Source organism: Podarcis vaucheri (genome assembly GCF_965113315.1).
Source record: "Podarcis vaucheri genome assembly, chromosome: 13".
Classification (NCBI taxonomy): domain Eukaryota; kingdom Metazoa; phylum Chordata; class Lepidosauria; order Squamata; family Lacertidae; genus Podarcis; species Podarcis vaucheri.
Window position 1 is genome coordinate 30,273,588 of NC_138751.1, and position 25,693 is coordinate 30,299,280.

Here is a 25,693-nt window from a genome sequence, read left to right on the forward strand (position 1 = left end):
GTACCTGACCCACAGTAAGTGGTGCTGTCTTTACTAAAATTGTAACTGCGTCTGCTGATGCAGAATTGAGTCTGTGTCCATGATCTAATAAATTAATCAAATACAAACAGTGGTTTGCATAATTTGTTCTCTGCCTTCAAGATGAATATTGCTAATTGAACATGTAGAGCATGGGTAAGCACAATGAAGCTTTATTTTTTAATATTGATATCTTTCTCTGTTGTGTGGACTCAAGGCTACTTGAAATTTCACAAATATCTGACTAAAACCCTTCAGAGTTTCCAAGCACTATGTTAGATATGGGTGCCTTGAAAGAAGCAAATGAAGGGAAACAAAAATACTTGCTTCCCATTCACTGCCACCTAGCCCTTTTCTCCCACAGGCCCAGGGTTCTGATTCCCACTCAGTGACCTAGTCTCTCAGGCTATCCTACCTCACAGAGTTGCTGTGAGGATAAAATAGAGAGGGATGAGAACCTTATACATCACCTTGAGCTCCCTGGAGTAAAGGCAGATATAAATAACAAAAACACACGTATTTCTTACACGGTACACCTCATTCTAGTTCCATTCTCTCTCTCTCTCTCTCTCTCTCTCTCTCTCTCTCACACACACACACACACACACACACACACACACTTGAAACGTGAGACTCTGAACAGAAATACCCCAAGGCCTCAAAAGCGTACCTAGGAGTTGGTGAAACCGGCCATGCTGAGGGCGTAAAAAGGATCTATCACTCTGGAATTTATTATGTATACGTGTGTGGCAACAACGGCTCTATCATGACTGAGATCAAACACGGGAGACACTTCCCATCCTCACACCGTGGCCCAAAGTTGTGCAAACCTTTCACCCTTCTCGACCTCCAGAAGCTTTGAGTACTTGGGTCACGTAAAATGTAGTAAATTCTAATGTGGCTATAGTGGTAATTTTGTGGGGTGGGTTGCCGATACAACTCCTTGCTAAGGGCACAAGGGATCCCAGGTGTGCCTCTGCAAGACCTGGACTGCACCCTTTCTTTCTATAAAAGTTATTTAAGAGGAAAGGAGTAAGTCCAGATTGAAGCTGCGGTTAGGGCTCATTCACTAAGCTGCTTTCCTGACTGTTCAGTTGGTTTTAAAGGGCTACTATGAGAAGGGATTCGAAGCAGCTCAGTAAGGAGATGGAACCGGGTGACGGTGCCTGTCTTAATTCCTTCTGCTCCGCTTCTTAGGTGGCCCTCAATTATGCTGCTGCAATTGAAATACAAAGCAACTGTTACTCCACCTTTAGTGTATTCTAGTCAGTGCTATGCAGCACACAGAAATGTATTCCTATCTCTCATTTGAGGAAAACCTTTCATGTGCCTCACCGGCCACAGAAGAGGGTTTAGTAGTCTATCTTTAAAAGTGTATTAGTTCCTTTGTTCTTCCATAAGCCGTGGAATTCAAGAAAGTCGCAGCCACGGAAAGCCTCGGAAGTGTGCGTCTGCTTTCCCAGCCTGGGGGGGGGGGACCGCATTTCCGGACTACATATTCCAGCGTGCTCCTCCCAACATCTCGCATCTATTTTGCAGCAATGCTTTCTGGGGATTGTAGTCCACTGATGGGAAGGGGGAGAGAAAAGGCTTTATCAGAAGAAGCCGCCGGAGTCTTATCTGTGGAACTTCGCGGCTTTCGAAGCCCCGCCCAGAGCGCGGGATGAACGTTCCAAAATCAAACCGGAAGTTGGGTCCCCTGTGCGCTGCTTCGCCCCTCGGAAAGAGAAAGGGAGGGGGAAAAAAACAACACCAGGTCCTTATAGGAGGAGCCCAAGCGATACGGGAAAGAAGCCGATTGGCTGGAACGCCCAGCGCGGTTGCGGCAGGATGTAGTTGGGCAGACGGAAGGTTTCAGGTTTGGCGCGGAGAGCGGCGATTGGCTGGGCGGGTCCGGCGCGCGCGCTCCGGGGAACCAATGGGCGGACCGGGGCCGGTTGGCCACGCGCGGGCTGGCCGAGTCGCTTCATTTAGTCAAGCGGGTTGGTTGCGGGAAGAAGCTTCGCGCCCCTTGGGCTCCGCAGGTTCGGGTTGACGGTAGGTGCGCATGTTGGCGCGTGAAAGAGGCTCTGGCTGTAAGGAGGCGCTTGGAGCAGAGAGGGGGTTCGTGGGTTGCGCGGGGGGGGCTGAGGGGAGGCGAAGTGGTTATTGCTGCTGTTATCAATGAATTAAGAAATTTTGAAAAAAAGGGAAAGGGCAGGAAAAAAAGGGGGGGGTTTCGTCTGTGAGACGTCTCGCTGCAAAGGCTTTTTGGGCGCTTTGGCCCTAAGGACACGCTCGCCAAGGAGCAAGATCCGCTCAATGTGCTTCTGAGGGGCGTGAGACCCAACTGGCTCACTTTTCGCTTTGGGGAAGAGTCATTTAGAGCGGCAAAGTGCGAGTGGGGATATTAAAACATCTCCCCTGAATCCACTCCCATTCAAACTCAAAGCCCTCTGCCCCCCCCCCCGCCGTAATAAAAAGTTGGGAGATCTGATCACATATCTCATGGGCCACCTCGTCCTTCAGTGTGGCTTTTGGAGACCGGCCTAAAGTTACTGAAGAGGTTTTTTTTTAATGGCTGGGGGGGGGGCGGGAATTTGAAATTGCATTTCTTTTCTTCCAGTTTTACTACTGTGTGTGTGTGTGTGTGTGTGTGTGTGTATATATATATATATATATATATATATATATATATATATATATTTGCTTTCGTAGATTTTCACGGGTATAGGAATGCAGGTTTTGGTGTCTTCGGGTGTATTCCCGTGTAAGAGTTGGGGTGTCTGGGCGACGTTTCGACGAGGTCTCACTCGTCATCTTCAGGCTGGTGCTTTCGGCTTCTTGTTACTGGAACAGAGCTCTGTTCCAGTAACAAGAAGCCGAAAGCACCAGCCTGAAGATGACGAGTGAGACCTCGTCGAAACGTCGCCCAGACACCCCAACTCTTACACGGGAATACACCCGAAGACACCAAAACCTGCATATATATATATATATATATATATAAATTTCCAACAGTCTTATCTTTGAAATCAGCAAGTGGAAACCTCCCCCCCCCCTATGTAATTCTGGAAGGAAGGCAGGAGAGTGTAGAGAAAAACAGGCAACTCTGGCATCAGAATTTACTGCCAGGCCCTTTTAAGGAATGGATACTAAGGGCTTTTCTTAGATAACAGGGCAACTGACTTTCGGGTTTGGTGAGTGTGCCTCAGTAAATGAGGGGGATTAAGAGTAAGAGAGCTGAGTGGGGGGTGCTCGTGTAATCTCACTGTATACAAATTGTACAAGTGACAATAAAGTATTTCAATAATTAATAATCATTTAAAAACATTGGCTACTGTACTTAAAACAGATAAAGCAAAATAAGTCTTAGGGTTGTTGTTTTTAATTATCACTATAAAAAGAAAAGAGAACAACAGTGATGCCACAAAATGAGCAAAATGAGGCAGGTTGGGGTGAGTATTTTTAACGCAGTATGCCTCTGCTCCTGGAACAGAGAGTGATGATCCAGCAGGAATTTGGGTTTCGAACTATTTAAGCCAACAATTTTTATGTTAGGTGGTGGGTAGGTTTATCACCTTGACAGTCGTCAATGTTTAACCTTGAGCTTACCTTCAAGGTATAGGAATGGGTGAGAGGGGCATATTGTGAACAAAGGATGGGAAATAAAGAGCTTGTGCTGGGGTGAGCATGATTAATCATTAGGGGCAAGGGTGTCTGGGGATAGTGAATAACTTGCTAAAAAGAGAGGTGTGGGTTCATAGACCTGTATGGGAGCCTAGCCCCTTAAGCCCCAAATGTAAGACTTCAGCTGTTTTTGGTGAATAAGGAGGGGAAAATACTCTGTTCCAATCAGGTCTTTATTTTGTTGTTCACCTAGCGGGAGGAAAGGCATCGCTGGGGGACAGGATAGTTGTAACTGTTAGAGACTATTTGTGAAATTTAAAAGTGTGTGCGCACACACACATGCACACTTAACTGAAATGTCTTTCATTTGCTCTCTTTGGGCTCCAGTGTCCATCATGCCTTGTACCAGATCTCAGTCTGAAAGCCAGAGCACCATCGAATTCCCAAAGCGGAAATCGATTAGGAGATGTCACAAACCTCTAGAGAATGAGGAGGCTTCAAAACTGGACACAAGCCCACTGTCAGTTTCACCCCAGAAGCAGGTCTTGCCTCTCAGCCCCCGTAAACGGCTTGGTGAGTTGCCTTTCTCTTCATCCAACAAAAATATCCTAACACGTTCTTATATAGAAAGCCTGCTCAGCCATTCTGCTTGGCACTAAACCAGCTGTATTTTAATTAACTGTTGTTGTTTTCCTATTATGTTTTACTATAATTTATATTTGGTGTTAGCTGCCCTGAGCCCGGCCCTGGCCAGGGAGGGCGGGGTATAAACGAAAATTTATTATTATTATTATTATTATTATTATTATTAGTGAATGGGACTTTGCTAAGTGATGCCAAAATTTTCTCAGATTGAACACCAGAGTTAAGAACACAGGAAAAGCTGCCTTACACAGCTTCAGGCCATGCACCTCAGTATTGTCAACACTGACTGGTAGTGGCTGCAGGGTTTTGGATGGCTCCTACCTGGAGTTAGTGAGTGGAATTGGGACAATTTTTTTCTTGCAAAGCATCTGGTCTATTTCCCATGAAGGCTAACTCAAAAGATAAAAAGTAATTCATAGGTAGGCCTATTTGTGTACTGCTGAAGAGTCTGTGCTTGAAATAATTGCTCTGCTCAATAGTATTCCTACAGACAGGCTTATCTACAAAGATTGAAGTGGTTATTTGTGTTCTAAACCCAGCATTTGGAGTTTTTGCAGTAGCAAGTCAGAACAAGTAGGGTTGATGCAGTAAGTGTACATTGCAAAGGGTCCAGAGGGAAGGAGCAGGCAGAGCACAGCAACACTTCTCTGAATAAGGGGGCATTTGACAGGCCCTGTGCTTCTGCTTTTCCTAAATGATGCCTATGATAATAAGAGCTCTGAAACTTTAAATGAAATAACAAAAGGCATCTTAAAGACATCATGTTGTATGGCAGACATGAACTCTGGTAAAACAGAGGGCAGACAAACTTGTCTTTTACATCTGGGTTCTTGTCTGTATTTCATATTCATTTTCTTCTGCTGCTGCTTTCTTCTAAACTTGGCATGGTGTGTCTTTGTTTCCCACAGGAGATGACAATCTTTGCAATGTCACCCAGTTGCTGCCTTGCTCCCCGAGTAAGCAGGGTAAAAAAGAGAATAGCTTTCCACCCACTTCTCCCAAGGGCCGGGCTTTACTCTTCAGCGAGCGTTCAACCCCCAAATCTCCAACTAAGGGCAGCAATTTGGTTCCCTCTCCCTTTCGTGGTGGTCAAGAAACCCCTAACGCTTCACCACAGCATCGCCACCCAAGGAAAGAACTGGTGTGTACTCGTCTCTTTAAGCAAGAAGGTATGTAATAGCATTGTGTATGGTGGAAGAACTGGGTACTACATCTTCTGCGGTTGCTTGGATTTTTAAAAATGGGTTTATAAAGAATTCAGTCTCTTAAGTCCTCAGAATCCAAGGCTAGTTCACTGTTATTCCCACAAAATGAGAAAACCTAAGGCATGGCTGTGTCATAAATTCGAAATGATTTTCAGACTTTTTCAATTGTTACATTACCCGCAGGCAAGACCCGCTGTGGTTCCATGGAAGGGGTTGGAATATTTCTCACCATTCTCAGCAACCTCATAAAATTACAGTTCCTAGGATGCTTTGAGGGAAGCCAAGGAATAAAAACCATTGAAATTTGTGGTTTAGCTGTGATCACAGAGGGGCTTGACATACAGCCTTTCATCTTTAGTCATTTATTGCTGGTCAAAATATTGCAAGTAAGTTTTATTAGCAACGTTAATGTTAGAATGGCGTCCCTTCTTGAACATTCTTATTTGATTCTTATGTCGGCAATCTTAACTACAGGCAGTGTTCAAAAAAGCAAGGCAATACATCAGTAGTATTAAACAGAGCAGTACAAGACGCGTTTGAATAGGCAAGGGTCTATTTAGTCTAGTAATCTGCTTTCAGCTGCTGCTAGCTTCAACGATAGAACAGCTCAATAAAAGGAACTTTTAAAAAGAGACAGCAAAAGTAATCTTTCATTTATTGTAATAGATCTCTTACTAACTCCAGTGGGTGTTTTTTTGTTTTTGTTGTTTTGGTTTGTTTTTTGTCTACTGTTGTCTCTGTTAGAAGAGAGTTGTACAATTACTATTTGTATAGTTTTTTGTTAGGTATATTGAGGTGTTTTATTTGTTCTAAACCTGCCTTCATTTTGTTTATACAGGCACTTGTTACCAGCAGGCAAAGAGTCTCCTACACACGGCTCTTCCGGAGCAGCTGCATGCAAGGGAGAAAGAGACAGGGGTTCTTCATAGATTCCTGAGAGAGCATGTCTCTAGGGAGATCCCAGGAAGCCTTTATATCTCTGGAGCTCCAGGCACTGGGAAAACTGCCTGCCTCAACAGGGCCCTGGTGGACTTAAAGGTAAAACTGCTGGATTTGAATTTGGACACTGGTCCTCTTTCAGACTTTTGCTATGAAACATACCGTATTTTTCGCTCTATAGGACGCACCGGACCATAGGGGAGAACAGGGGGAATTTTTTTTTCTTGTTCTCCCCCTCTAAAACTAGAGGGTTCAAGGTGCATTCACCCAAAGCCTCCGGAGCATAGCGGGAGTTCTCACTGCACTCTGGAGGCTTCAGGCGGCTACCTTGGAAGCCTGGAGAGCGAGAGGAGTCAGTGTGCACTGACCCCTCTCGCTCTTCAGGCTTCATTGAAGGCAACCCGAAGGCTTCAGGTTCCTTTCAACTTGCTCTTTTGGGCTGGCGGGGGGGAAGCGCTGCTTTCCCCCACTGCCAGCCTCAAAGGTCCCTGAAGCCTTTGCAGTGCCTTTCAGGCTTCGGGGACAGCCTTTGGAGCCTCTGCAGGCACCCCGCTGCCCTGTGGAGGATTTGCGCAGCCATCCCCAAGCTAGAACAGAACAGTTCTGGCTTCAGGGACAGCCTTTCTAGCCTCTGCAGGGCAGCGGGGTGAAGGCACCCCGCTGCCCTGCAGAGGCTTTGCACAGCTAACCCCAAGCTAGAAGAGCGAGACGGAGTGCTCCGCAGCGCTCTGTCTCCCTGTTTTGGCTTTGGGCTTAGCCGCACAGCCTGTATTTGCTCTATAGGATGCACATACATTTCCCCTTAATTTTTGGAGGGGGGAAAATGCGTCCTATAGAGCGAAAAAGACGGTAATGCCGGAAGAACCATTGCCCAGCTCTGACAAATGGCATTTAACATTATATGATACAGCTTTGGGTCTACTCTTCTTTCAGAATTCTCCCATATGCCATTAAGTGTGGGAGAACTATGTGAATTCAGAGCCCAGTGAGAACCTTTTCCTGCAATCACTCCAATGCCCATAAAATACTTTTTGCCTGTATATCTTACACTTTTAATATCCCAAAACAAGGTTAAGGAAGCTTTACTGTGTTTTGTATTTGGCCAGCAAATCATATCTCTGATTTAAGATGGGTATAGGAACCTTGGTTTTGTGCTAACTAAAGTTTGGTGTGGTATCCGAATTGACAAACCATAGGGACAACCACTGCTTTGTTTCCAAAAGTAGGAGTGAACTTAGGAAGTGCTGAAGAAGTGGGGAAATGAAAGCAGACAAACAACTCTAAAGCATAGCTTAGCTGAACATTTGGATGCTCAAACTGATATGAGTTTTAAGCCATGGTTGACACAGACCATGCTTTGGTGTGCTGCCTGAATTGAAAATATGTTGCCCCTACAAGATATATGTGAACACATGGCTATTCTATGGATTTCAAGGACCTGCCTTTCCAGGGCGGTATGCTTATAATTTGTGCCTGATGGGGGCAGTTTGGCAGTTTTGCCTAAGAGAGTATATTTGACCATCCCTCATGCTGGATTATTGGTCCCCCAGGCACAAGAAAGTGGCCTCCTGTAATTTCCTGTCCTCCACAGTTTCCTTGCAGGTACTTCTGCTCAGTGATGGTCTGTGGAATTGCTGTCTCTTTATTGCACTACTTGTACTCTATTGCAAAGTTTGATCTACTCTAAAACACTCCTTTGTCTCCCTGGCAGGCGGAGCTCGCTGGTTGTCAGACCATAGTCCTGAACTGCATGGCTCTGAGAAGCTCCCAGGCTGTGTTCCCAGCAATGGCTGGACAACTGGGCCAGGCTGGAGCAGACAAAGCAGCCAGGGGCGACGTGATCAGAAGGCTGGTGAAACGGTTGACATCAGAAAGTGCACCCATGGTGTAAGTACAAGCCCTTTGTGGTAGGAGGGGGGCATTCTTAAAACTAGCCAGTTTTGAGCAGGTCTGTCACAGGATAGCCATAACCTCTATTGGGCAGGCATCCTCACGTCACTGTTGTGTTTTGAGTGGCAAGGCACATTTTGTGCTATAAACCTTTCATAAAAGTCTCTTAATGAGGTTTAGAGAAATATGGGTTTAGTCTGAAAGGTCTTCAACAGCTATAATATCTGAAGCCTATTATACTGGGCACTTTCTCTTTGCTGTGCGTTTGGTGCAGTATATGTGGCTGAGCCGTAAACATTGCTGTCAGAGTTTAGCAGTGTCAGTCTAAATGCCCATATTTTGATAACAGACTGGGGGCGGGGTGTGGACACTTAGTCTTTTGGATAATGGTAAATTTGATTCTGGACCTAAGAATTTGAGAGATCAATTCAGTCTTCTGCAGGGCTAGAAACATTTACTACTTTTTCTTTTTTAAAAAGAAGCTAGTGATTATAATTTGAAATATTTTATTCTACCCTCCTAAATAGCATAGGGTATCTGGCAGGAGAGGTGCAGTTTCAGTCCTGTGCCAAGGATGCCATGGGGCTACCTGCATTTGATGGGTGTTTGGATGCTGTGACAGTGGCAGAAAGGATGTTCTTACTGTAGCACATTGCTGTGGTGGTGTTCATGTGCTCTTGTCTTTCATTTTCACAGTTTGGTTGTGTTAGATGAGATGGATCAGCTGGACAGCAAAGGGCAGGATGTGCTGTACACGATGTTTGAGTGGCCTTCCCTCCCCAACTCCCGGCTCGTTCTCATCGGTGAGTGTCGAGAGTTAATGACGCCCAATCCTATGTTTCAGGAGAGAGGAGAGCATGACTTCAGGACTGGCATTGTGGGGTGGGTGGCACAGCTGGAAATCTTCAAGCACCCACACACTGCCAGCCACAGGGCCCTCGCTCCTGCCACTGTCCCTCCCGTTCACTGCTTGTACGCCTGTCCTCTCTCTGTGGCCCAGAAGACACAAGTGTCTGGAAAGCAGGAGCAAGCCACCACCTTCCTAGTCACCTGTCTGAACCCACTAGTTGGAGGCAAGGATATTATGCAGACTGGGCCCAATTTTGCTACATGAATATGGCATGGCGAAGGCAACAAGGCCAGTGAAGGCAGAGGGAGGAGGAACAACAGGAGGCAGTGAGGAGTGTGTGGACCTGCCGAGGACATTTGGCTTTAAGGCCTCCCCAAACCAGATCAGGCACTTGTTCCAGTAGGATTGTACACCACTGCCCACCTCACTCCCTTTGGTGGAGGAATGAGTTATTCGTAAATCGGTTCAGTGCATCCTTTGACAGAAATAGAACATCTGAAGGGAGACAGGAAAGCCACCTGGGCGAGTTCCCTGTACAAACTGCAGGACCACCCACCCATCAGCCTTCCACTGACCAGCCTATGGGATACAGACCAAAGGCTGAGCAATTGCCTGAAACCCTGGAGCTCCAGGTGGCTTAATGGAACATGCAAGTTTATCGCAGCATGCCACAAGAAAGTTGCTAATTCTTAAGCTTCTGTATGAAGTCTATACTTCTCCGTCATATTCATTGGCTAGGCGTTGATGGAATATAAGGTCTTTTTGTGAACTTATTTTGTGGGTCTGTGTGGTCCCTCAAATGCAGAGTGAAGGTATGTGGAGCTGTATTTCAGACAGCAGGTGCAAGGTCAGCATTCTAGGTGAACACTTCAAGCTGTATGTGAATTCTTGTTTTTATGTGGTCTCCTATTTTAAGAATGCGGTCCCTTCATTTCTGAGGCAAGCTATATGAGTGGGAAGCTATGGGGTAAGAAGGATAGAAAGGTATAGAAGGATAGAAATTGGGTGTCTCCAAGGCCTCTTAAGTATCTCTTCTCATTGGTAGGGATAGCCAATGCTCTGGACCTCACAGATCGCATCCTGCCCCGCCTGCAAGCCCGTCCCAAGTGCAGGCCACAGCTGCTAAACTTTCCCCCGTACAACAAAGACCAGCTTGCCTCCATCCTCCAGGAACGCCTTAAGCAGGTAAGATCTCAGAAGCCGAGTTCCAAAATTCCTGTCCTGTTGTTGTTGCTGTTGTTATTGTTGTAAAATTTGTATTCTGCCTTTCATCCAAAGATCCCAGGGCGGTTTGCAACAGAAAAAATATAAAATGAGAATACAGAATACACCTAAATGACCTGCAGAAGGCACAATCACTTCTGCTCTGGAACCCTGCTAAATTTGTTATTATCTTAACATGCAAAATATATACCTCCCTTGTGCCTTGGCACTAGGGGTGCTTTCCAGGTTCCCTGTGTTTGAGAGCCAGCCCACTTTCTCCCTCTTGCGAGAGCAGTGGCTATTTTGTAAAGTGAAGGAAGGCACAGAATGCTAGTAATCTGGGGGAAATGAGATGCTGCTATGCCATAAACAGAGTTACAGCATATAAAAGAGTGAAACAGTGGTGTGTTTGGGTTTTTTTAAAAAGATAAAAATGGCAATTCAGTAATAAGAGGGTCCAAACCTGTGGATCAGGGAAAGCTTGGGCAAAAAGGGACAATGTATTTACAAGACATCTGAAACCAACTGATGGATGATGACCTTGAACGTGGCCTGGTAGCAGATCACCAGTCAATTAAATTCCCTCCGTTTTGGTGCAGTACATACACACCCAGGAGCTGCACGCAGCCCTCTTGGCAGCAGCAGGCTGACATTGTATTTACTGATAAATCAGTCCTAGCCTGTCTTGTTGCTTGCTAAGCCCTTTGCTCTCCATGTCTCTATGCCACTTCCTGGTGGCAACAAATAAGGTCGGAAGTCGGGGGGTGGGGATTAAAGACTGTAAGTTGGACAAAACAAAGAGTTCTTGGGCTGTTACAGAGGCGCTGCCTTTACACATGCCCCCAAAACCCTTTTGGTTTTTTTTTTTTACTGAATCCAGGAAAATGTCGCGCAGCAGAGCTTCCAAGATTTCTCTTGCAGCTCCTGTTTTCTTCTCCCTGTCCCTTAGGTGTCAGGGGAGCAGGTGCTGGACCACGCCGCCATCCAGTTCTGTGCTCGGAAAGTCTCTGCTGTCTCTGGGGATGTGCGCAAAGCTCTGGACATCTGCAGGTGAAGAATATATAGCACTCTTAAAAACCCGAGCTAATTACAGCGCATGTGGGATGTGATTTAAAGCTTCATTATGCTGTTTGGTCCCCCTGCCTGGGAGGTGGAGGGAGAGCGGGGGAGAGCCCTCATGCCTTTGTGGTGAGAGGGGAGGGTGCTTCCTGTTCCTGACTGTGTTAATGTCTGGAAACGTTCACAGCCCATTACCTATGAAGGGTGAGAGGAATTGGTCCTCCCTGCTGCGATTATAGATTGGTTAATTACATTTGGATTGCAAAAGGCTCTCATTAACAGTTCTCAAGCAGACATCTTTATGGTGCTTAGAAGTACTTCCTTTTCCCTTACAAGTTGGCTTTACGGGGAGTTGCTTTCTGCCTTCCTTGACCTTGCCCAGGCATTTGCTTGGGGGCTGCCTCTTCCTCTGTTTTACTCAACAATTTTTTTGGGGGTAAAAACATGTACTTCAGCACAGGCTGATGATAGACGTGACCCCTTGGCAGAAGGAAGGGCACGGCTGTTACTTTTCAGGGATGTTGGCACAGATCTTTCTCGCGTGTGTGTGTGTGTGTGTGTGTGTGTGTGTGAAATAGGGTTTAGCTGCTCATAGGTTTGGAACGGAAATGAGACCATGGTAGGAACCTCCCTGCCAGACCTCAGAGGTTGGCTCATCAGCCCATTTGGGAGGAAACAGCGGCCGTCTTTCTTGGGCCCAATGTATATGATGTCCAGTGCAGGAAACATCAAGTTTGCAACTTGAAACTTACAAGCAATGGTTAAGAGATAGAAGAATTGGGAGTGGACTCCCGATTCTTGGATTGTAGCCCTCCTCCCCAAGTGCCAAATTCTCTTGGAAGAAAAGGGTCGGGGACCACATACCATCGTGGCCAGGACCACAATAGGCAGCCATTACATACCACTTGCTCTTGCTGTCTCTGTCATATCAAAATGGACCTGTCAATTTTGCAAGCAGCAGTTTCCTTAGCATCTACAGCAGAGCAAACGTGTGTGTGTGTGTGTGTGAGAGAGAGAGAGAGAGAGAGAGAGAGAGAGAGAGAAATACCAACCAAGGAACATAAGGGGAAGCCACTGCTTATCTGAACCGTGCTCAGAAGATAGAATATTTCTATATTCTGAGCATGGTTAAGGCTTTGTGGCTGCCTGTGTGTGTGTTTCACTTTATGGTGCTCCTCTTTTTTCCATTTGTTGACAACTACCAACTAATCCAAAATGCGGCTGGCAGACCAGCGACTGGGAGCGGCTGCCAGGACCATATAACACCAGTCCTAAAAGAAGTACATGACTCCCAGTACATTTCCAAGCACAATTCAAAGTGCTGGTGCTGACCTTTAAAGCCCTAAATGGCCTCGGTCCTATATATCTGAGGGAGTGTCTGCACCCCCATTGTTCTGCCCAGTCACTGAGGTCCAGCTCCCAGGGCCGTCCAGCGGTTCCCGCCCTGCAAGAAGTAAAGTTACAGGGAACCAGGCTGGGGGTCTTTTAGGTAGTGGCACCCTCCCTGTGGAATGTCCTCCTATCAGATGTCAAGGAGATAAACAATTATACAACTTTCTGAAGACATCTGAAGGTAGCCCTGTATCAGGAAGTTTTTAATGTCTGATGTTTCATTATGTTTTTTATATTCTGTTGGAAGCCACCCAGAGTGGCTGGGGCAACCCAGTCAGATGGGCAAGGTATAAGTTGTTGTTGTTCATTATGCTCTTCTCCCAACACCCTCCAGCTAGGCCTGTTAGAGCCCCACCTTTGCATTCTTGTAAGATGCAGATTATCCTTCCACACATTTATAATTTGGTCTGTTGGTATGTTGTTTCTATTGATGGGGTTCTCATAAAAGCTTTGTCTCTGGCAGATTTTAATTTCATTTTGACTTGGCCATAGGTCATAACTATCAACACAAAGTAGTTTGTATGTACAAACTTCCTAAAACAAATTACATTTCTTTTTTAAAAAATCAAAATAAAATTTGCCCCTGATTAATCTCGTAAAATACTGAAAACCAGTAGGAGAAATACATGAATTCATTAAAGTTGATACAAAACCTATCAAACAACAGATTCCAGGGGAGTATTTAGCCAATGTTAAGAGCCCATTGAATTTAATGGGAGCATTAAGTATATTCTCTTTCCCTAAAATAAATGAAAACTAGAAGAGTTTAATTTGCCCCCATTCCCTTTGACGTATGGCAAAGCGGGTACACTTTTAAAAAATCACCAAAAAAGTTCAGCAAGTTTGACCTTAAAAAAAATGTTGGGAATATGGCAACCCTAGTTAGGGTATATGTCCAAACATCTTTAGTTTTGGCTTAGTTTTGTTTTAGCTTAGTCTGATTGGAGTATTTGTCAACTTAAACAGAGATTTAGCCGTGCTCCGTGCCCCCCGTGGGGTGCCCAAATTAGACAGTGGTTGGCACTGGTGCTTCGGGTTGAGAACTGCCTCCAGCATCTCTTCCACTACAACAAATAGAGCGTTAGTCTCATTAAGAGGCAAGATTGTAATGAGCTCCCATTGATGGGCCATGCATGTGCCACTCCAGGTCTCCTATGGGTGGGGTGGGGGGGGGTTTTGCTTGCATAGTTTTCCCTCTTGTGACTTTTCAGCACTGCTTTGAGAGCAGGATTGGGGTGAGAAAGACAGAACAGCCACATGGTATGATAAAATTACGGGCTGGTTAGGTACCTTATTATGACAACAGACAAAAGCCTAGAAACACAGTCCTTCTGGACTGCTGATTTTCGTTGATGGGTCAGGACCCATAACCGGTTACATCCAGGCACAGTCTCCTCCCTTCTTCTCTCAATCTTTTTGGGCGACTGCTTATGAAGATAAGCTTAATCGAACCATATGCTCCCTACCTCCATAGCTGTAAAGGGATGGGGAAGCGGGACAAAATAAGGAAACTCAAGCGCCAGTCCTTAAAATGCTAGTTGCTTACAAATGAGCCGCCAAAATGGAAATGGGAGGAGCCTAACAGAGCTGCTGGAATGGGCCAGGGGAGGTTGGTTTGGCATATGCTGCACCTGTCATGGAACTCCAACTCCCAGAAACCCTTGCCAGCATGGCCAGTGGTCAGGGATGATGGGTGGTATAGTGTTCAGCAACCTCTGGAGGACTACAGGTTAAGCTGCTCCTGGAAAGGACCCTGCTTTCCATGTCACCCACTGTTGCAGCCTGCTGTAATATCTGTTGCCAGATGGGAGATGATGATGACTTGCTATCATTACTCTTACTATTATTAATAATATTTAAAAGTGTTTTCCCCCCAGTTGTACAAAATAAAGTGGAGAAAAGTGCAATATCATGTATTCAATATTGTACCAACTATATTCTGTATAACCTCATTCCAAATATCAATATATTTGTCCAAACAAACCTGTGTCTATTAGCAGTCCGTTCCTATGTTGCGAGTTACCCTGTCTTCCATCCATCGATTCAAGGGGACTAGATGAGAATTGAAGGATGGATAGCCCAATGGAACTGGTCTTTCAGTGGACAACTTAATGAGAAAATCTGGAGTAGCCCTGTGTTGGGGATTGATAAAAAGCATTAGCAGGGAACTAACGCCTTTGTCTGAAATGTTACTCTTGTCCTTAGGAGGGCCATTGAAATTGTGGAGTCAGATGTGAAGAGTCAAACTGTGCTTAAACTGCTGCCTGCCTGTAAGTAGCTTTCCTCTCCGCTCTTCCCCCTGAGCAGGTCCTAGGCTGCTGTGCAGTGCTGTCATGTTTCATTAAATGCTTTCCTGACCCTAGTTGGTAGCGTTCCTTCCCAGGGACTTGTTCAGGCCTTGCTGAGGGATGTGGGGGGCAGTGGTGAAGGGAGACAGAGAGGAACGTGCAGCTGGCTGGTACGGGAAAAATGTTCTCCCTTCCAGCAGTCAGCCCTGCAGAGGGAGGCGAACACCTGCTCCTTGTCTTTCCTGCACTGGCTTTAAGTGTAACTTGAGCAGTGCAAATGCAGGTGTGAAGCTACTACTACGTCCAGGGAGCATGAAAACAAGCGATTTCGGTTTTCAAAGCATCTCCCAAAATGAACTGAAAATCTGTGCAGCTTAGGGACATTGTACTCTGAATGTGTAGTGTTGCAATAGCTTTGGGTCCACCTTGCCTCATCTTTTTCTCATTTGCTGTAATGTATAAATGGTGCGGACATCTGTTACTTCTGCTTCAGAATAGGCAGGATGGAGAGCAGATACACCGTTTTAAGTCTGTGTTAGGCAAGTTGGTCTGGGTCTGGTCATTGCCTGAATATGAGACTGCCTGGGAACTCTAGCTATGCCACTTTGAGCTCTTTGGCCCAAAGGCAGCATATAAACACAAGAAGAGTGTATACATTACAGTGGTACCTCGGGCTAAGTACTTAATTCGTTCCGGAGGTCCGATCTTAACCTGAAACTGTTCTTAACCCGAAGCACCATTTTAGCTAATGGGGCCTCCTGCTGCTGCCGCGTCGCTGGAGCACGATTTCTGTTCTCATCCTGAAGCAAAGTTCTTAACCCAAGGTAATATTTCTGGGTTAGTGGAGTCTGTAACCTGAAGCGTATGTAACCCGAGGTACCACTGTGCAACAATCATATGGGAATGAAACTTTGCCTTTTGAAGATACAACCCATGCCAGGACCTTCCTATTGAGCTCTACCTGCACTGCCCTACTCTCCATTCAGCTGCTCACTGTCGTCTTTCTGACTTCTCCCGTCCTCAGGCAAATCCTCTTCTAAGCCAGCCACAGACTCGGCAGTACCCCAGCGGGTGGGACTGGCCCACGTATCCCGGGTGATCTCTGATGTGTACGGTGACCGTTTGGCCTCAGGTGCAGGCCGTGACGATGCCAATACCTTTCCCTTGCAGCAAAAAATCTTGGTCTGTTCTTTGCTGCTCTTAACCAGGCAACAGAAAACCAAAGAGGTGACCCTGGGAAAGGTGAGTGTGCAGATTCTCTCTGCCCCCCAACCTCTTCAAATTGCCACTGCTAGTGTATTATGCCACTCTTACTTGGCAAGGAGCTTTGCTTTGCAGCACAAGGGTTCGTCTCTTAAAACCAGAGTCCTCGGGAGCACAAAGGAAGAAGTGCACAAGGAGTTTCTCTGAGTCCTACCATGGACCCACTTAAAAATGTTTGGCTGTTTATGCGGGACGTGCAGTACACAAAGAACTAGAGTCCCCAAAAAAACCTTCAAGGGAATTGGCTCCATCTGCCTCTTTCTTCCTCTCCTCTTACGTCTCCCGTCCTTGTTTTTGTTTGTTTGTTTTTTAAAGGCCATGGGAGTTAATGAGAACTGTTTGCTTACAGAAGTAAGTTTTATGTAGGAACGGAGTGGAAGATGACGGCTTGGAATGTCTTTTAGTAGTGTTTGGTGCAGCATAGGCTTACATGCATTGCACCCTAAAAACCTCTGTCTTGTCTTTGAGTATTATTCTACCCATCCTAAACTACTGTGGAGTGGAAGGGTTTTGTGTCTCTCCACCATCAAGTCAGCCTGGATAGCTCACTTGGTTAAAGCATGGTGCTGATAACACCATGGTTGCAGGTTTGATACCTGTACGGGACAGCTGCATATTCCTGCATTTCAGGGGGGTTGGACTAGTAGCAGTGCTCATATGCCAGAGGTGTGGAGCAGCACTTGTGTGTTGCTTTGCCAGCAGCTTTGGCTGGGCTATGCGGGACACGGGCAGGAGACCTATTATTCAGTTAGAAGCCACAAAGAGGGAACTAGCTAGCCTGGGACACTTGGAGGAAGCCATAGAGAGCAAGTTGCATTATGCACACTTTTCTGTTTCCTCTACTCAAAAACGCTGTGTTTTTTCAATGGCATTTCCTCCTAGCTGCATGAGGCCTACAGCAAGGTTTGCCGCAAGCAGAAAGTAGGAGCTGTTGGCCAATCAGAATGCCTGTCGCTTTCGGCTCTCCTGGAATCCAGAGGCATCGTGGGCTTGAAGAAGACTAAAGAAGCGCGTCTGACTAAGGTACTACTGCAGACCTACTTTTGCTATGGCCTGGACTCCAGCAGGGGTGGGGAGGGCAGTATCCAGGGTCCCCTTCACCTCTCAGAAAGGGCCATGATCTGGTGGTGGGACACGTGCTCTGCATGCTGAAGGACCCATGTTCACTCTCAGCATCTCTAACTAAAAGAATCCCAATGCAAGGAGAGAGCCGCCACCACTCAGAAAGGATTGTGCTGTGGTAGATGAACCCAATAGTCCCACTCTATATGGGGCTGCTGAATATATTTGATGGGGCAGTTTGCTAGTAAACATCAGAACTAAATTGTGTGCTGAGATGCGAAAAATTTTGTGTCCCTCAGCAAATTACAATAAACCTTTGAGAAAGGGGTGTGTGCTTTGCCGTGGAAATGCATGGCATTGGAATTAGCCCCCTGCCTTTTAAAGTGGTTTTACATTTATTTAGATCTGTGTTTCCCAAACCTGGGTCCCCAGCTTGCTTTTGGACTACAATTCCCATCATCCCTATCTAGCAGGACCAGTGGTCGGGGATGATAGGAACTGTAGTCCAAAAACAGCTGGAGACCCAAGTTTGGGAAACACAGATTTAAATTAAGAATATACTCTCCCCCTAAGGACTCCGTGTGCAGCGTTTCCTTATTTCACTGGTCCTCAGCACAGTCACTGGAAACATGTTGATTCCACCACTCCAGTATAGTGGAAGAAATAACACTGAGCAGTGATGATTTGCCCCAGTGGTTCATGGTCCCAGCCTCCTCTGGAAAACTTTTGGTGCCAGGCTGCTTTGATGCCTGAAAATTCCCTGCTGGCTTCCTTAAATGCATCTGTCTCCCTCCTCAGCCTGCCTTAGCTGTGTTGGTGGGAGAACTGCTGCATCTTTCTTGTTCTCCTTTGTTTTAGCTCTGTGGGAGAGCCACAGTGCACAGCCCCTCCTGTCAGTCTGATGAAAGAGGCTGCACCCTTCTATAGGAGGGAGAAGTGTAGAAATAATGGAGAATTAAATGTCAGCATTCTTGCACATCGGTGTGCCCAAAAGGGAGCAGAAGTGTAAAACCCAGAGGTTCCTTGCCAGGTCAGTTGACAGGAGCAAGCCAGCAGAAATTTGCACTGAGTAAGCTGGAGATAACTTTATTAGCAAGACAGAATCTGCACAGGAGTGTCAGGCCTAATGATCACAACAACTGCCCCCATGAAGCAGATGCCAAGACTAAAGGTCCCTGCCTCCCCACAGCCAGCAGTGTCTCCTCTTCTCCAGAGTTTTTTTCCAAGCAATCAGAGACTCCCCACTTCATGCCTCTCCTGGTTCTGGAAGGCCAATGGGGAGGGGAGCTTGTTGCAGCAGGAACTGAAGACACCCATGCCTCTTCACAAGCCTGACCCACCTCTGCCTCTTGGCCTCCCTCCTCTCCTGCTTCAGCTTCTGCCTTTGATTCTGGACTGCTCTCTGCCACCAACTCTCCCAGCTCACTAAGACCTGTTATCTCTTCACCTTCTGAAACCTTCTCTTCCCTTGGGGGTTCCCCAGATGGGTTCCTCCCACCACTCCTCTGCGTCCAACCAGTCCCTGACATCAGTTGATCTGCCTGTGTAAGATCTGCCACCACCAGTGCAGCTGTGAAAAGTCTCAGGAGCATCACAGGGCACTTTTGTGCCGCCATGGCGCCATTGGCTCTGCTGCACAGAGATAATGGAGGTCCCCCTGCTATCCTGTCCCCCCAAAACCTTAGCCCTGAGCTAAGTAAGTTTTGAAAAGGTGGAGAATGCCTGCCGCAGGATGGCATTTTATCTATGCAAACAATGGGAATCCTTCTGTGGAGCGAGGAGCTGTCAAGAGAAGAAGCCGTGATGGTTGAATTTTGTTTGATGGCCAAAATTGGTTTGTTCTGCAGCTTGAGGAAGAAAGCAAGTGCTGGATGAAGGAAGTATAAAGATACAAGACACCCATTGTACCTGATGGTTTTGGGCCTCCTCCCTCTGCCCACAAATGTTCCACCTTCCATCTAGTAGCGCAGCAATAAAACTGCTAGCACATTTGCAAAGCTATGCAGGGCCTGGTATGCTTTCAGATTGGATGGCAGACTCTGTGTTGAGATTCTTGTCTTGCAGGGGTTTGGACCAGATGGCCCCTCAGGTGTCCCAAATCCTGTGATTCTACAGCCTTGGGAATTGGCAGTGGGGGAATCCCATGACAGGTTGTGAAATTCTGCAAGAGTCACCATACAATTTAGCTACCGTTGCAATGCAGGCTTTGGGCACTGGGTGGAAGCGGAGCTGTTTGGATGGCATTGTGTATAGCAGGTGTGCCTGTATTCTCTCTCCCCATCTTCCCATTACGGAGGCCTAGTGATTTCCAGCGTCCTACAAGGAGTGGCCTCCTGTAGAGACCGTGCCTTTTTGCAACGATGGATGCTGACTACCAGTTTCCAGCCTGACAAATCCTTTTCTTCCCAGGTCTTCCTGAAGATAGAAGAGAAGGACGTGGAACATGCCCTCAAGGATGGAGTTTTGGTTGGAAGCATCTTGGCCGAGGGGATTTAAGAGTTCGTTCTCTCACCCCCCTTCTTGCACAGAATGTTCCTAACTAATGGACCGTAACTTCTCGCCGGAAACATTTCATGAGGCATATCAGTGGGTGGACGATTATGATTATCCCTACTCCTCCCCCTACCCCCGCTGGCCCCAGCAGCATCAGTGTTATAAAGATGCCCTGTCTATTTTTCCAATGGGTGTTTTTTAAACTGCAAGGTATCCTAAGCAATGGGTGGAATGGAGCTGACTCAGTTAATTTTTAGGAGCTGGACTTCCACCCTTCGCCTAGGTATCTCCCCTTTCCTACACTTCCCGTTTTCTTTTTATGAATCCCAGAGGGAGAAACACACGCCAACGGTGTTAACATCTCTCCCCCCCTGCCCGCCCTCCACCTGCACACATACTGGGGCTGCTTGTGTCACTCCTGGGGCGTCTGCCTGTCTTAAGCACCCAAGATGAAAGAGGATGAAGGCTGTCAGCAAGAGAGCCCATTTGCCAGAAACAAAAACCATTAACGTCACAGGAGGAAATAAGGAGGCAGCAGCTTCTCTCGCAGGCTCCTTTGAAGTCAAGGCTGTTTCCGCGAAGCAGATGTCAGTCATGCTGAGGCTTAGCATCTCAGGAGCTGCAGTGGGGCTTAGCGAGAGAGAGCGAGGCACACAAACCTGAAGTCTCCAAGCGCCTTAACGTTTATGAACTGTGGATGCAGCCTTGGAGCTGGAACTGGTTGCGGCCTGGGGCAAAGAGCTGGTCTGTTTCGTTTCTGAGCCACTTCTGCGAACTGCCGGCTGCTTAGTCTGATGCCTTTGTGTGGAACTCAAAATTCTTATAGTTACCATGAAATGCTGCCTTGGGTTTCCACACTGCGCCCCTCCCTCTTTGAGTGGCTTGCAGCCCTGGTGAGGGAAATTTCAGAACATCTCTTTCCCACCCCACCCCATGCGTTTATAGTATTTGAGATGTACTGAAATGCGTATTTACAGCCAGATGTTTGTTTTTTTAAAAAAAAAAACAGATGGAGTATATTCGCATTGCTTTTTTAAAATTTTATGGATTAAAACAGTCCTGATTATGGTTTTGGTGTGTGGCGTGTGCGTTTTGTTTAGTTGGGGCTCAGATTCACAACTTTGTGTGTTGGTTCCTTTAAGGCAACGAGGTGGCGCAGATTCCCTTGCATAGGATTCCTAAGCTGCATCCTTCGTGTTGTGTGGTTGCTTTCCCCAGTGGCAGCTTCGTAAGTGAGGGAGCACCCAGTGTTAATCTCTTGTCCGTTAGAGCAGGGCTGCAATCGTGTTTCAAGTATCTTCAAGCAGCAACTGCTCAGGATTTCCTATACACAAGGGTGCACGTTTGGGGGTGTTAATTCTACATTGGCATTCATCTAGAAACGCAACAAGCCCTGCGGATTGTGGTTTAGTGCTCACTAGACTCTTTGTCATGTATCGCCTTGAATGTCACGTCACAATGTACTTGCAAATAGTGCTTTTACGCATTCCGTATGCTGCCCTTGTCTTCTTCCAGATTTGTGCTTGCATTCAGCATCTGTTGCCGTTGGTTCTGTCTGACATTTGTGTGTGACAAAATATTAGGAGCATTCACTCCTTTGCAAATATTCTAGTTAGCCCAGGTATGATTGAACTGCCAAGGACCTTCAATTTTATCCATATTGTCCCCTAAGTTTCCATGCTGCCCAGTACCGTAGTTTGTGGAACTTTGTTTACAGCTGAGTGGCAGAAGCCGGGAGACGTACTACATGCATTTTTTGTATTTTTTTGGCAAGTCAGAGTGGCTTTGGCAACTTGCTTGTTCAAACACAGCAGAGTGGGTTGACTTGACCCATCTGCAGCCCTGATGGCTGGCTCCTGTAAACCACAATGGCATCGGGTGTTAAAAATCCGTGACAGTGTTAAGAGAAACCAGCCCAGTAATAAAAGGGGGGGGGGCGAGTGGGATTTTGCGGCTCTGTCTCCTAGTCGAACCCTTAGGTGGTTAACCCTTTGCAATACCCTCTGGAATAAATTGCTCAGGCCCATCACCACCAAAGTTCAGTATTGCTAACCTGCAAGATCCCCAATTTTCTTCCCCCTCCAGTTTTAATAGCTGTGCTGTCCTCCATAGGGCCTAGAGAACCACACCGAGACTTTGGGCTCCTAACATTGTTAGTAAAGCAAGGCCGTGCACCACGGCGAGCCAGCTTTCAAAGAGTTAAAGGCCTAGAGCATTCACGGCTAATAGAAAGCAGGCTTTGGGAAGGATTGAGAGCAGATGGGCAGCTGCATTTTAAATCATATTTTGCTAGCTACCAGGACCTTGAAAGCGAGACAGCACTTCGTACAGCATGGGCATCTATTCTCCACCCCAGGGCTGTATGTATTTTGAGTGAAAAGAAAGCGGGGTGGGGAGAGTCGGCAGATAAACAACGTGATGTTTTCTCCATCTGGAATTCATGTTTTCAGTCTATGGGGTTGGGAGTGGATAGGGAAAAGATAGATGAAAAGTGCCCCCACAGACTTGAATAAATGTTAGCAGGGAGTGTTAGCTAGGGGAGAGGAGCACATAGGTACAGTGAAGGCCCACTTTCTGGGAGAGACTTAATTTTCTAGTGACTTCTCAGGACATGTTCAAATGTTTATGCTGTGGGGTGGGGGAGTGTTTTTCTGCAAGATACTTTAACACATGGCCAGTGTTTGAAATTAGCCAGGCTCATTTTGCAACTGGTGCGGGTCCAACTGTGACCGCCTCTGGTTGCCAGGCTGGCGACTGACATCTCCATCTGGCTAGCCTCTTCAGCATTTTTAAGCAGGTAAGCAGGGGAGCTTCTTCGTTGCATTTATATCCCACCTTTTTCTCCAAAGCATGCATGGTTCACACACACATACCCTCCTCAGTTAATCCTACAACGACCCTTTGAGGTTAAGCTAAGAGGCAGTGATTGGCCCAAGGTCAACCAGTGAGCTTCATGACTTCAGTGGGGATTTGAACCCTGATCTCCCAGGTCCTAGTCTGACACCACTATACCGCAATGGCTTCCTAAGTACTTCTGCTATGGAGCAGCTATATCAATTAATTAGACAAATAAATATGGGGAAAGAAAAATGTCACTTAGAGGAGAATCTGAAATTCTTTTGTGCTTGGCTTTTTACTCTCAAGGCATTTGCATAAATTCACCATACGTTTGATTAACTTTTCATGGAAAACATTGAAACTCCCAACTCTGTTGCAGCGTGTCTGCCCACATCAAGGGACAGAAATCTCCCTGGAAAATTAATTGCAGTATAAACCTAAGCAGGTCTTCCCCACAAACCCTGGACGGGGTGGTTTTGCTTCTGTCCACTTTCTGCTTGTTTTCTGGGAACAAGGTAGCAAGTGGGATCTTCATATCTCTCTCTCTCTCTCTCTCTCTCTCTCTCTCTCTCTCTCTCCTCCCCCCCCCCACTCCCCGCATCCAAAGCCCTTAATTGGGTTCTGAATCACATCAGCTTGCTTTGATCTCTCAGCCGGTTCCCACACAGCCTCAAGAACAGCCTCATCAGCAGTTTCTAATGAGCGGGCCGTTGGTCTTCTCAGGCCCGTCTTCCCGATAATGAAGCAGCGAAAAAGAAATCCGGGGCTCAGACATGCCTCTGGCCGTAGCCTCGGCAATCCAAGTGTAAAGTTTGGAGCGACTCCGTGTCCCCCTTGTCAGAAGGTAGCAGACAGAAATGAGGTTGCTCTGAATTCCTCCTACCTTGGTTTACAGCTGCTGCTGGTGTGCGCTGCGTTGTTCATGTGAGGTCAAGCCCTCCTGCTCTGCCTTAATCCAGAATAAATGCCCATCGCCCAATTATTTGCTCCCAACTCAATAATTTACATGAGATTCTGCAGCCTACTCAAAAGGCATGCGTGAAGATTTGGAAAAAGGGAGAGATGCTGCCTTATCATTTATCACCCTTCCTGTGAGTAGGACAAGGAGGTTAAAGGGCAGCTAATCAGTGCTTTAGGTGTTCACCATTACGGGATATATTGGAGTCGCTGATGAATTGTACCTGCTGGATACAGCCCTGCTTGGGTGATCCATACTGTGGTCACTTGACTGCAATGTGTTACTTGTCAGGCTGCCTTTGAAAGCTGCTGTTTGTCCAGAATAGCAAGACTGTTTAATGGGCTCTGGGTGATTTGATCATATTAGGCCATTAGCATCTGCGTTGGCTTCCACTCCTGATTCAAAGTGTTGGTCTCGGTCTCCAGTGTACTAGAGAGTTTGAAAACAGGTTACCTGAAGCATCACTTCCCTCTTGTATATACTCGGACCCTGAAATCAGTGGCCCTTCCATCTCCACCATGTGAGGTCTCCCGAGGAAAGGTCCTCCTCAGTGGTGGCACCCTGGTTATGGTTAGCCAGCCTTCCCCAGCTTGCTGCCTTCCCAATATTGCACTGCAACTCCCTTCAGCCCAGGCTATGGGCTAGACCAGCTAGACTGATGGGAGTTGTAGGTCAAAACAGCTGGTGGAGCCAAGGTTTGGCAAGTCTGTGGTGCACGCTCCCCAAAGAGAGACGTGCTAGGCATTACAGTTGTAGTCTTTTTAGCACCCAGTGAATACCTTTCCCCCTTCCTCCACCTGCCCACGACTTACAAATTTTGCACAGGCAACCTTCCCACTTAAGTGAGAGTTACATTCCTAGGTACCATGCACGTCAGTGAAATTGTGTATATTCGAAAAACACTATTGGAAAAGCCTGCAAACACCTGGTTCTGCCCTGTTCCATGATGTTTTGGGGTCACTTCCGTGTTTGGTGCGATGCACGTGTGTGCAATCACGCACATATTGAGCACTCGTAAATGGGGGAGGGTGTTACCTGTAATTTTGAATCCACTGATTTTTTTTTTTGGGGGGGTGTTCTGTATCTTAAGGCTTGCTTTATATCATCTGTGTATCTGTGATGGCCAACTTGGTGCCTTCCTGTTGTAGTTGGGACTGCAACTCCCATGTTGGTCAGGGGCTGATGGGAATTGGAGTTCAGGAACATCTGGAGGACAGTGTATTGGTTACCCCTGCACTATAGAGCCTTACACTCTGCTGCTGGCAAAAGGCGTGTGCTGTTTTTATTCTGGGATTTGTAAGCCGCCTATTTATAAGAGGGTGAGAGTAATGGCTCCAGGGTAAGAGACGAGCAGGAAGGGAAATCTAGGGTATTTTTAATCTTTGTTGGAAGCCGCCCAGAGTAGCTGGGGAAACCCAGCCAGGTGGGCGGGGTACAAATAATAAATTATTATTATAGGGTGAGAGACTGATCAGCCTTGTTTCTCCCCTGGGTGTGGCACCGGAGGTATCATTTGAGGAAACCTGGGATGAGAGTCTGGGCAAGTGAGTATGGCATATTGGTCACTGTGCCTGATGGGAGCAGGGGTTGCGGAGTAATGTGTGCCTATTTTAAGAGCTGCTGGTCCCATGCATTTTATTTGTCTCCAGATTATTGCACTCCTAGTTGGACACAGAACGTCCCTTGACTACTATCTCTTTCTCTTTTATCACTATGTGCCCTGGTGGGAGAGGGAAGAGGATTTAGGGATGCCTTAATTCCAGCTGTTACAGGCAGGAGAAGAGCTGAGGTGGGCAGGCAAAGAGAAGCGGTAGAAATTGGATGGGATGATGTCAGCTTCACCCATCCTTCCGCCTCCTGCCAAGGTCCAGGTTGCTCTGTCACCTAGCCTTTCTCTCACTGCGGTGCCCAGAGCTCTCCTCACACACCTGGGATTCAGAAGGTGGCTTCTGCACAAATCGGGGGCCCTACCACTCTCTCC

At 46.8% G+C, this 25,693-nt stretch overlaps 2 protein-coding genes across 4 annotated transcripts in view; one reads left to right on the forward strand and one right to left on the reverse strand.

The window, feature by feature from the left end:
* GJD3 (gap junction protein delta 3) overlaps positions 1-25,693 on the reverse strand; it is a 348,483-nt gene that overhangs the window by 105,125 nt on the left and 217,665 nt on the right. The gene's annotated exons all lie outside the window — the stretch shown is intronic.
* CDC6 (cell division cycle 6) lies at positions 1,931-20,987 on the forward strand. Of its 3 annotated transcripts, none has more exons than XM_082197288.1 (12): positions 1,931-2,055; positions 4,015-4,200; positions 5,181-5,441; positions 6,316-6,515; positions 8,128-8,303; positions 9,003-9,109; positions 10,202-10,341; positions 11,309-11,409; positions 15,016-15,080; positions 16,123-16,340; positions 17,244-17,384; positions 19,833-20,987. In XM_082197288.1, the coding sequence occupies exons 2-12, from the start codon at positions 4,023-4,025 to the stop codon at positions 19,917-19,919; spliced, it is 1,674 nt and encodes a 557-aa protein (XP_082053414.1). In that variant the 5' UTR covers positions 1,931-2,055; positions 4,015-4,022; the 3' UTR covers positions 19,920-20,987. The 3 variants fall into 3 exon arrangements, with proteins under 3 accessions (XP_082053414.1, XP_082053412.1, XP_082053413.1); XM_082197286.1 differs by having other exon boundaries at positions 2,000-2,093; XM_082197287.1 differs by lacking the exon at positions 1,931-2,055 and adding an exon at positions 3,178-3,197.